Source organism: Ochotona princeps, chromosome 15 (assembly GCF_030435755.1).
Source record: "Ochotona princeps isolate mOchPri1 chromosome 15, mOchPri1.hap1, whole genome shotgun sequence".
NCBI classification, from domain to species: domain Eukaryota; kingdom Metazoa; phylum Chordata; class Mammalia; order Lagomorpha; family Ochotonidae; genus Ochotona; species Ochotona princeps.
Genome location: NC_080846.1, coordinates 16635019 through 16647462, shown reverse-complemented (window position 1 = coordinate 16647462; position 12444 = coordinate 16635019). Strand labels below are relative to the sequence as shown.

At 48.7% G+C, this 12444-nt stretch overlaps 1 protein-coding gene across 2 annotated transcripts in view; it reads right to left on the bottom strand.

Moving 5' to 3' along the window:
* RBMS2 (RNA binding motif single stranded interacting protein 2) overlaps positions 1-12444 on the bottom strand; it is a 74225-nt gene that overhangs the window by 3016 nt on the left and 58765 nt on the right. For both annotated transcript variants that reach the window (XM_058673420.1, XM_004589678.2), the window contains 6 exons: positions 12351-12442; positions 10159-10316; positions 4779-4858; positions 4549-4658; positions 4192-4238; positions 3943-4036 (listed from right to left, as the gene is read on the bottom strand). In XM_058673420.1, coding sequence (XP_058529403.1) covers positions 3943-4036; positions 4192-4238; positions 4549-4658; positions 4779-4858; positions 10159-10316; positions 12351-12442 — 581 coding nt within the window. The remainder of the gene's footprint in view (positions 1-3942; positions 4037-4191; positions 4239-4548; positions 4659-4778; positions 4859-10158; positions 10317-12350; positions 12443-12444) is intronic.

Below are 12444 nucleotides of genomic sequence, written 5' to 3'. Positions count from 1 at the left end.
GCTGTAGCTCCCAACTGCAGCATGTCAGCCAGTGCTGCCCCTAGGTGGCTAAGCTGATGGGTGTAGTGACTGGGCTCCTGTTTTCCCCATGGGAGACCAAGCTGAGCTGAGCTCCCAGTTGTCAGTTCCCACCAGGTTTCGGCCCACCACTGGCTGCTGCAGACATCTGGTGACTATGCCAGCACACGGGAGTATGGCGTATCCTATATATATATATATATATTTAGCTTTGTCATGTATGTGCACACTTCTTAACTAAAATTTCAGACGGGCGAAATATTTACACTTACCTAAAATGACATACAAATGTTCATTAAGCACATGAAAGACACCCAAATTATATATATTAACAAAACCCAACAGTGTACACAAAAGCTTATACACAAGTGTTGCCAGAAGCAACATTCACATAGCTAATGGAGGGGCCTACTGGTAAACAACAGGTGGGACACTCACACGACGGAGCATCAACCAGCTAAAGAAATGAAGTACGGGACATGCTAAGTGAAACGCATCACACACAGAAGATCATGTGGCAGAAGGCCGATGCAGTGCAGTGGCTAAGCTGCCACCTGTGACACTCGCATCTCATACTGGAGCACGAGTTCTAGTCCTGTGGTGCTCCACGTCCAATTCCGCTCCCTTACATGCCTGCGACATCAGCGGAAGATGGTACAAGTGCTTGGGTCCCTGCATCTGTGTGGGCGACCCAGCTGGAGTTACAGGTGCTGGCTCAGCCTCGGCCGGCCATGGAGGCCTTTAGGGAATGAACCAGCAGATGACAAGATATTTTTGTCACTCCCTCTCTGTCCTACTGCATCTCAAATATATATATATATATATAAATTTTAAAGACCATGCACTATATGATTCTATTTGTCTTTTTTAATAAACAATTCTTTTTTTAAAAAGATTTATTTATTTTTATTGGAAAGGCAGATATACAGAGAGGAGGAGAGACAGAGAGGAACATCTTCCATCTGATGGTTCACTCCCTAAGTGAGCGCAATGGCTGGAGCTGAGCCAATCCAAAGCCAGGAGCCAGGAGCTTCCTCTGGGTCTCCCACGCGGGTGCAGGGTCCCAAAGCATTGGGCCGTCCTCTACTGTTTTCCCAGGGCACAGGCAGGGAGCTGGATGGGAAGCAGAACCGGTGCCCATATGGGATCCCGGCACATTCAAGGCAAGGACTTTATTCTTATTGCAAAGTCAGATATACAAAGAGCAGGAGAGACAGAGGAAGATCTTCCAAATGATGATTCACTTCCCAAGCGGCTGCAACAGCTGGAGCTGAGCCAATCCAAAGCCAGGAGCCAGGAGCTTCCTCTGGGTCTCCCACGCGGGTGCAGGGTCCCAAAGCATTGGGCCGTCCTCTACTGTTTTCCCAGGGCACAGGCAGGGAGGTGGATGGGAAGGGGGGCAGTTGCAATTAGAACTGGCACCCATATGGGATCCCAGAGTGTTCAAGGCAAGGATTTTAGCCGCTAGGCCACTGCACCGGGCCCTATATGATTCTATTGGTATAAAATGCCCATCACAGCCAAGTCCATAGACACAGAAAGTGTATTACAGTCTGTTTGAGCACTTCAACTCAGTAGAAAAAGGAGAGGTTACTTCAAAATTTGGCATTAGGACAACCAGATAACATGCTGCAAGAAAATCTAGTAAGACCCCTACCTTCTGTCTTATCTAAGCAGAACTCCTACAGAGGCAAATGTTGTGGTCAGCAGGTTAAAAGGCCACTGCCTGGGGCACCCTGTACCTAAGCTGGAGAGCCAGTTTGGGTCTTGGCTACTTTGCTTCCCATCTAGCCCCCTGCTAATGTACTTGGAAAGCAGAAGCAATGGTCCAAGTGTTGGGTCCCGGCAACTCACATGGGAGACCTTAGTGGAATTTGAGTCTGGCCATTGTGGGAGTGAAGCAGCAGATGGAAGATCCTCTCTCTGACTCTCCCTGTGTCACTTTGCCATTCAAATAAGTAAAAAGTCTTAAGAAGAAGAAAAATAAATCCCTGATGATTATACATTTAAGTGTGAAACAATAAAACAAAATCTTAGGTACTAGATCTATAATATACAGACTGGGAAGACCTCTATAATTAAGACAAGAAATTCAAGATTGTATATGAAAACAACATATTTAATTACATGTATATTTTAAACTTACGTGGTAGGAACTTATGATTCCCACAGTGTGGTCCGTGGCCCAGCACCAGCAGTACCCAATAACTTGTATGGGTGTGAATCCCTACCCTGCACCTGGATTTACTGATCCAGAAATTTTAGGCAGGGCGCCAGCCCTTGAAATGATTGTGATCCACAGCTTCAGCTGGAGGTCAATAAAGTCAATGGACAAAAAGTAGATCCGAAAAAAAAAAACCCAGTTCATCACAAAGACAATATTCAGAGGACTAATATGTACACTACAGGAAGAGTCTTATATGCTGATGGGAAAGGGCAAATCACCAAATAGGAAAATGAGCAAAGCACATGTGTAGCCATTAGGAGAGAGCAAATCAAAATGTGTAGCCAGCGAAATACCAAGTGAAATATAACAAGGTACTTTACATGCCTGGAAACAGGAAAAATTTAAACAGAATAAAGATGTGTGTGGCTGGAGAGACACGGGTGCTTTCTCGTGCAGCTGAAGGAAATGAAAATTGACAAGCTTCATGGAAAGCAGTCCGGCAACATCTATAAAACTGAAAATGCACATTTTTGTTCAACCTCATAATCCCACTGCTGGGACATGAGTCCCCAGAAACAAAAGAACAAAAGCACTCATCTGTAAGAACACGGGTGCAAGGGTGTTTCCAGAAAGCTCTTCATAGCAGAAAACAAAAACAAAACCAACCCAAAGTTTAAGCCAATACCCATCCTAGGAACAGCTGAAAAAGTCTGCTTTAAACCTGTGGAATGCCACCTCCAAACAACCAATCCCCGGCACATAGGACCTCTGGACGCACGCCACAGGGTCACCGGGAGAAGCCCAGGTGGCTGTGCCCCATCCTGAGTTTCTAACGCAGCAGATCTGGAGAGGAGCCAAAATAATTATGCTTCAGAAATTTCCAGGGTCTCAGACTAGGCCACAGTACCTGTTGGCAATGCCAGCCCAGGTTTGGGACAGGCCTATCAAAGGAACCTCAGGGACTCCCCTGCTGGGCTGCTGCTTCCACAGGTAAGCATGAGAGCTGGGACTGGGTGTGGGCCAGCCAGATTATGCTGCAGCACCAGCTGGCAAGTGCCAGGGCTGAGTGTGAGTCATGTCAGACTGGACCACCGTACCCGCTGGCAGGTGTAAGATCTGGGGCTGGGAATGGGCCTGGTAGGTGAGATGCGGGCCCCATTCCACAATGCTCACACAGTTTGACAGCAGGGCGGGCCCTCCTTGCCTTTCTCCTCTGTGGACACAGGAGAAAAAACAAAAACTGAAAACCCTTTTTTTCCACCCACTTTCCTTCATACCTGACCCTCCCCACCCTAATTAGAGGCCTAGATGGGTGTGCATCCCTCTAAACTATGCGAAAAGTATCAAAAAGAAACACAAAAAGAAAAGAAATTCCAAGTGTATGCCAATACTCTGGTCTTTTCCAACACCACAGTTTGAGGATGACTGATCTAAAGATTTTGTTAAAAGAGGTAAGTGCTAAACATTTATTTACTATGATTCAATTTCTGTAAACTGAACAAGTCCTCAAACCTTATACATTTGTGCACTTGTATATTTACATGAAGAATATGGAAAACGTTATATGGTAGGGAATTAATGTGGGTTTATTATAGGGGTGGTAGAAGGAGCATAAGAGGATCCCATTAGCATTAGGACAATGTGTGTACTCTCTACAGACCAAAAATAAGATAAACCAACTAGTTTCTACCCTTATGTTCCTTCACCTTCAACACAGTGGCAGACAATGCCCCACCCTGCTTTGAGGGCTCACGTACCTGATAGGAAGACACGGGAGATGGAAGGTAGGGGGGCAGTGCCGACTGAGCAAGCATCCTGTTGGGGGCGATGTTGTAAGGGGCTGGGTAGAACCTGGAGGAAGGACCATCCGTCAGCAATGAGCGACAAAGCTAGGGCCTGCACTGATAAACACAGCCACTTCCTGCTAGTTAACTGGGGATGCCCGGGGTGCCTGGACACAGGCCATGGTCATTCACAGGCAGTCCGATGACGTATAACACCCTTACCCATTCTGCAGAGCTACAGTGGGATCATAGGTCAAGGTCATACCACCCTACAAAGAAAAACACAAAATTCACACTGTGAGTGCTTACATGCGAACAGGAGCCAGGCCAGAAGGCCAGGACTGGTGAAGCCTGTTGGTTTTTATTTTTATTTTTTTAAAGCCTTTGGTTTAGTGGACTGAAGTCAGGACGAGTCTCACTGGAGCTGCCGCGGAGTTTTCTGGCTGTGCAAGTTGCAGAGCCAGCACCGCAGAGGCAGGGCTCTGGAGCTTGCTACCCAACTCACAGACATCACGCCACAGACGTTTTCTTCCATTTCAACACCCTCTAGCACTCCTGTTCCCTCTGAGGTCCTCTTACCATGTCGCCACTCCTTGGCCAGGCTCTTCCGTTTTGCACAAATTTTCCTTGGTTTTGTCGTTTCTTAGGTCCGCCATCAGCAAATTTGCAAAGCAAAGGATCAGATGGGGCTGCCAGGAGAGAGAAAGCAGATGGGCGGCTGAGGCCCACCCCACTTGGCCCACTTCCTCTGGCACAGTCTCCTCCAGCACAGCCTGTGACTCTCTCAGCCTGGCTTCCAGATGCCTCACCTGGTACTCCAGGGGGTGTCTTGATGTATTTTCCATTGAAGTGGGTGATGATGGCTTCACACTTCTCGGTGGACTCCATCCTAAGGAGTACAACATGGGTCAGGCTCTAGCTGCTGGAGGGCAGGGGCTCTCAAAATCAGAAGAAAGCCCTGCGTCCCCAGCCGCACAAACACTCCCGAGCCATGGCTGTCGGCCGCCACATCAGAGCTAGGAATATGATATCTATTAAAGGTTCTCTCCACTGGCTCCCACTGGGGCTCACCAGAGATGAGTGGGGGGTGGAGGTCTTCAAGCTATTACCTGTTCCAAAGCAGACACTGTCACATAGGCCTACTGTTGGGTCTAGGACACACACAAGAATACAAGAAATAGTAGCTGTTGGGCCCGGCGGTGTGGCCTAGCGGCGTAAGTTCTCGCCTTGAACGCCCCGGGATCCCATATGGGCGTCGGTTCTAATCCCGGCAGCTCCACTTCCCATCCACCTCCCTGCTTGTGGCCTGGGAAAGCAGTCGAGGATGGTCCAATGCATTGGGACACTGTACCTGCATGGGAGACCTGGAAGAGGTTCCTGGTTCCCGGCTTCGGATCGGCACAGCACCGGCCGTTGTGATCACTTGGGGAGTGAATCATCGGATGGAAGATCTTCCTCTCTGTCTCTCCTCCTCTCTGTATATCTGACTTCGTAATAAAATAAATAAATCTTTAAAAAAAAAAGAAATAGTAGCTGTTACTCTAATTTTTCAAATACAAAATTCAGATGGAGTAGACATTGTTCGTTGCTCTGATACAATTTTACAAGCTGAGAATTTATTGGTATTTACTCTTTGTTTCTGGCTATAGTTATCAATTAGCTAAAGTAGCGTCATTCAGATTTTCCCAAGTCCCAACCCTTTAGTAAGCAAGGGTTCTCGGGTCACTGGGACAAAAAAAGGGAGGCTGAGAACTACCAATTAAAGGTGCTTGTTGGGGAAAGAGTCCTGAGGAATTAGTCTGATCTAGGTCACAGCTGCAGCTCCCCACCCGATGCCTGGTGAGCCAGGACGCCTTGAGACAGCCCCCACTTGCTCTGCCACACAGTGCTGTACAAATCCAACAAGGTCACAGAAATTGGCTCTAAAAGTCACGCGGGCTATGCAGCACAAGGCATAGCATCTTCACCTATTCCTACACTTACAATAGTCTAGGTCTGCTTTCAATGGCGGTTACCGCTGAACATACGCACCTTCCCTCTACAGGAGGTGACTAACAAGAGGAGGCACTGAACGAGAACTGCCCCTTCCGCCTTCCAGAGCAGTAGGCACCTCTGCGGGGCTCCCTTGCTCCCCTCACAGTTTTACCAGGGCCCAGAGGAGCCAGGAAGGGTGTCAGAACCTCCGCTTCCTCACACTGCTCTGCTTGGGGGAGAGCTCCAAGGACTGCCAGTGAGCCAGTCCACCACAACCTCACAGTCACACCTCAGTTCACCTTCCACCCTGTGGAGACTCAGGAGCAAGCACTGTCGACGGAGTTATAAATCCCTGACAAGTCAGAGGGTCTCCACTGATCTGCCTTCAAGAGAACTGGAATACTTTAACATCTTCTCATTAAAAAAAATCAACTTTGATGACAATATTCTCTCTCTTTTTTTTTAAGATTTATTTATTTATTTATTTAAGATTTATTCATTTTATTACAGCCAGATATACACAGAGGAGGAGAGACAGAGAGAAAGATCCTCCGTCTGATGATTCACTCCCCAAGTGAGCCACAACGGCCGGTGCGTGCCGATCCGAAGCTGGGAACCCGGAACCTCCTCCAGGTCTCCCATGCGGGTGCAGGGTCCCAAAGCTTTGGGCCGTCCTCAACTGCCCTCCCAGGCCACAAGCAGGGAGGTGGATGGGAAGTGGAGCTGCCGGGATTAGAATCGTCGCCCATATGGGATCCCGGGGCGTTCAAGGCGAGGACTTCAGCCGCTAGGCCACGCCGCCAGGCCCTTAAAGATTTATTTTTATTACACAGTCAGATATACAGAGAGGAGGAGAGACAGAGAGGAAGATCTTCCATCCGATGATTCACTCCCCAAGTGAGCCGCAACGGGTCGGTGCGCGCCGATCCGAGGCTGGGAACCAGGAACCTCTTCCAGATCTCCAATGCGGGTGCAGGGTCCCAAGGCTTTGGGCCATCCTTGACTGCTTTCCCAGGCCACAAGCAGGGAGGTGGATGGGAAGTGGAGCTACCGGGATTAGAACCGTGCCCATATGGGATCCCGGGGTGTTCAAGGCGAGGACTTTAGCCGCTAGGCCACGCCGCCGGGCCCGACAATATTCTCTTGATTCTGAGCATATCGTTTAGGAAGATATCTACCTTGAACAAAACCCTTTCCATTTCTGGATACTCCTTTCCACAAACAAAACTTCTCGGTAGAAAAACAGAAACACAGCAACAGGACTGGTATCAAATCTTCTCTTGTTACAGCAATAATCAATACACTGATGGCTACATGACCTAATTAAGCAAAATCTAAACAAAACAAAATGTATCTGTGTAATAGGAGAAGCATTTCTAATAAAATGCACTTAAAGGGCCAGGTGTGATAGCCTAGTGGCCAAATCCTTGCCTTGCCTAGGATCCCACATGGGCACCAGTTCATATTCTGGCTACTCCATTTCCCATCTGGCTCCCTTCCTGCAGCCTGGGAAAGAGGTAAAGGACGGCCCAAAGCCTTAGGACTCGCATGGGAGACCTTAAAGAACCTCCTGGCTCCTGGCTTTGGATCAGCTCAGTTCTGGCTGTTGCAGTCATTTGGGGAATGAACCAGTGGATAGAAGATCGTTCTGTTTGAATCTCCTTCTCTCTGTTTACCTGTCTTTCCAATAAATAAAATAAAATCTTGAAAAAAAAAAAACCCCAAATGTACTTCATATAAAATAAGTTGTTTTTTTTTTTAACTTTTATTGTAAAGTCAGATATATAGAGGAGGAGAGAGAGAGAGGAAGATCTTCCATCTGATGATTCACTTCCCAAGCAGCCGCACAGCTGGAGCTGAGCCAATTTGAAGCCAGGAGCCTGGAGCCTCTTCTGGGTCTCCCATGCACGTGCAAAGTCTCGAGGCTTTGGGCCGTCCTTGACTGCTTTCCCAGGCCACAAGCAGGGAGGTGAATGGGAAGCAGGGCAGTAAGGATTAGAACCAGCAGTCATATGGGATCCCGGCGTGTGAATGGCAATATTGGGGCAGGCGCCATGGCACAGCAAGCTAATCTGCCACCTGTAATACTGGTATCCCAAGTGAGCACCAGTTCAAATTCCAGCGGCTCCACTTCTGATCCAGCTCCCTGCTTGTGGCCTGGGAAAGTAGCTAAGGTGGCCCCAGACCTTGGGACCCTGCACCCACGTGGAGGACCTAGAAAAAGCTCCTGGCTCCTGGCTTTGGATCAGCTCAGTTCTGGCTGTTGTGGCCACTTGGGGAGTGAACCAGCAGATGGAAGATCTTTCTCACTGTCTCTCCTTTTCTCTGTAAATCTGACTTTCCAACAAGAATAAATAAATTTCTCTCTTTTTAAAGATTATTCCCAGTTTCTAATGTGAGCGGCAGGGGCCCAAGGACTTGAGCCATATTCTGCTGCTTTCCCAGTCACATTTAGCAGGGAGCTGATTGGGAAGTGGAACATTTGAGACTTGAACTAGTACCCGCGTGGGATACTGGTATTAGAGGCAGTGGTTTAACCCACCATGCCACAACACCAGCCCTGTCACCTTTTTAACACAAGTTATACATCATCTTTTTGCAAAGCTGGGTTTTCAATAGTAGCAAGGACTGTAAGATCATCATTGTGCATTCTGATGCCAAAATTTGGGAAGCTGCATCTCTTTCACAAGTGCCATTATTTAAGGATGAAGTATTTTTTTCTTTCAATATTTGTGGTTTTTTTTCCAAACAGCTACAAAGTTGTTAAACATCTGGCAAATGGTTATGTAGATCCTTTGATTACTTAATAAACTGAACAGTTTAGCATTTCTTTTGTCCTAAAGAGACGAGATATTATCTAAGGGTACCCTGAATTGGGATGGGTGGAGGGCCTGTGCTTTGAGGGGGAGGATGGGAACAGAGGCAGCTGGCCACAAACTCAGAGCTCCCCTTTGGTTATTCCTGGGAATGCCAGCAGGTGGCAGCACTATGATGATGCACTGAGGGAAGCCATCCGCAACAGGAAGGCACCAGACAAAATACCACAGGACAAGAAGCAATCTTAGTTCAGTAATTTTTGAATTAAAAGCCAAAATGGAATCCTCTTTTGAACAAAACCTTAAAATAAACAAAAGCGAAAACATTCTTAGGTGAGCTGAAGGCTGACCGTGACACCAGTGACCAGAAGGAGGAGCCCTAGAAGACCCTGTAGCTCCAGGGAGGACAGAGGGAAACACTTTCCTAAGTCCACCTCCATTTCTCGGGTCAGCAGAGGATCCTGAGGGCTGATCTCGCAGGCCCAGTCAGTGGCAGTCAGCTCTGAGCTGCAGGCCTCCCAACAGGTCTGAAAAAGTGACCCAGGCCTCCTGCACACTGCTTATCTGGATGTCAGCAGGACTAGGGCTGTGCTGTGCCACCTGCCCAGTGAGACTCTGGGCAAATTATTGCACCCGGGAAATCCATCTTCCTCATCTGTAGAGTGACGAATATCTGCTTATTGGTGATATTTAGCTTTTATATCATAATCTTAGTTCAGCTAGACATGGAGGGGAGAATAGACAAAACAGAACCCGAAGAGCTGCAGTGACAGTATGATCTCAGAGGGGACAGGGCAGGGCAGGGGCTCTCCTGAACAACAGGAAGAATGGTCTGGTGCTTAGAATAAAGCAGGAACCAGAGGACCTGAGTGGCCCACGGCTGGCAACAGTCATCCTCCTGCTGAGCTTGCCATTCTCAGACCTGAAGTGCTCCATGTTACTGATGCCCCGTTCCGCTCTGCCAAAGCCCACATGCTTGCCATCAGCCATCCAGTCTTGACCATGCAGGTGAAAAATTGCAAAACCATTGTGTTGAGTCTAGCACTTTCCATGGATAAGCTGAAATGGAGAATACTGGTCACCCTGATGGTTGTGAAGACTAAATGATAACATACTGGGAAGATACTTAGTAAGTTACATGAAAATAAGAAATTATTTTACCCCACTTAAGTCTGGATCAAAGAAACAAGGCTAGAGTGGCAGGAAGTAGTGGGAGGAGAGATAAAGATTTGGGGGCTAGTGGGTTTTTGAGTCTTGTGACCCACAATAAAAAATGAACTTCTGACTTCCTGTCAAGTATTTTTGATGGGCAGTTTGAGGAGACTGAGATTTTTTTTGGGGGGGTAACCTCTCAACATTCTCATTAACCTTATCATTTCACACATGTGCCACCCCTCACCTTGCAAAGCCGACCCCTCTGCTGGTCCCGCTGGTGTCCCGTAGGATGCGGGTGGAGATGACCTGGCCAAAGGGCTTTAGCATCCCTTCCAGTTCCTGCTCGTCCATGGACAGCGGCAGGTTGGAGATGTACAGATTGGTGGGGTCCTGCTCCTGTTGCTGTGGAAATAGAAGTGGGGAAATAATGCTCTTGTCTCTTTTCCCTATCCCATCTGCAAAGAGGAAGCACCTGGGTAAAGCAAGAGACTCTCAACTTTGTAACACCCAGCTGTATGGCTGCAGGTACCCAGTGTTCCCTCTACCCTACAAGGGCATCCTAAGCTACCAGTGGAGCTGGGCTCTTAAGAATGCAGCAGAATATGGGCGCCGATTCTAATCCCAGCAGCCCTGCTTCCCATCCAGCTCCCTGCTTGTGGCCTGGGAAAGCAGTCTAGGATGGCCCAAAGCCTTGGGATCCTACACCTGAATGGGAGACCCAGAAGAAGGTCTGGCTCCTGGCTTTGGATTGGCTCAGCTCCAGCAATTACGGCTGCTTGGGGAGTGAACCATCGGATGGAAGATCTTCCTCTCTGTATATCTGCCTTCCCAATAAAAATAAATAAATAAAAAACATAAAAGAAAAAAAGAAAGAAAATGCAGCAGGATGGTCACCCTTCCCCAAGGCCTGTTTCAGAGGCTGAGTCCGGGGGGACTGCCTTGCCCATGACCAGGCTTTTTGAGTAAACTCCTTCCCCTCTCCTGGCAGAATCCTCTCAACAGGAATGCCTTCTCATTCCTTGAAAGGCAGAGCAGGAAAAACTTAAAAGATTTACTTTCTATTTATTTGAAAGGTGGAGGTACAGAGAGCAGAAAGTGAAAATCTTCCATCTGCTGGTTTACTTCCCAAAAAGTCACAACAGCTAAGGCTAGGCTAGGCCGCAGCTAGCAGCCTGCAGCTTCTTCCATGTGTCCCATGTGGGTGTAGGGGCCCAACCACTTGTGTCATCTTCCACTGCTTTCCCAGGCATATCAGCAGGGAGCAGGATTGGAAGAGCAGCAGCCAGGACTTGGACCAGTGCCCAGATGGGATGCCAGTGTCACAGGCAGCGGCTTTGCCTGCTATCCATGCATGGCCCCAATAAATAGATTTAAAAAAAAAAAAAACAGAAAATAACAGTGGGTTAGCAGCAACTCTCATCAGGGTTTCCTTCTCTCTCTCTATTTTTTAAAGATGGAGAGCTCTTATCTAGTGGTTCACTATTTTTTTTTAAGATTTTTAAATTTTTGTTAAAAAGTCAGATATACAGAGAGGAGGAGATACAGAGAGGAAGATCTTCTGTCTGATGATTCACTCCCCAAGTGACCACAACGGCCAGTACTGAGCTGATCCAAAGCCAGGAGCCAGGAGCTTCTTCTGGGTCTCCCACATGGGTGCAGGGTCTCAAGGCTTTGGGCCGTCCTCGACTGCTTTCTCAGGCCACAAGCAGGGAGGTGGATGGGAAGTGGAGCTGCCGGGATTAGAACCGACGCCCATATGGTATCCCAGTGTGTTCAAGGAGGACTTTAGCTGCTAAGCCACCGCACCGGGCCCAAGGGTTTCCTTCTCTTTTAATCGTGTCAGCAAGGAGGCTGGCTGGCGTCCATCAGCCCTGCACAGGGTGTTCACGTTGGCCTCCGACAGGCCAGGCAGCGTTCAATTCCACTTGAGAGAAGAAGCTCTCTGAAATCCAGTAATCTGGATGAAAAACCAGATTGGAGCAGGGGAGGATGCCTCTGCTGCTGAGCTTTTCTTCTCCCTCCCAAGCCACCACGCAGCCTGACAGGGACCGGATCCGGAGGTGGAGAGTGTTGTTCTGTGCTTCTGAGTTGCACAACTGGCTTCTTCAGAGAATGTCGCAAGGCTGCCACACTCTGGGAGGCAGGTGGGGTCAGGGCAGGGACAGGCGGCTGCGGGAGGGAGTTCTGGCAGGCCCTGGCCTTCCTGCTTGTCTCTCCACTTGACAGGAAGAACAGTCACGGGGCTGCCTGCCACAAGCGCTGAACACAGCCTGCCCAGCAGCCAGGGGCGCTCCACAGTGTCAGACACAGCCAGGAAGCACAGAGAGCCCTGGTCAGGCACTTTCAGGGCTCTTGAGCACTCTGGGAGCCACGGAACTGGAACCTTGGTGCCCACCACAGCCTCTCAGGGGAAGCCGACTTGAGACCACACCTTACCTTTGCCATCTGTGCCTGCACACCGCTGGCTCTCAGGGCTGTGACAGCCTTCTGGGCGGCCGAGGGGCTATCAAAATCCACGAAGCCATAGCCT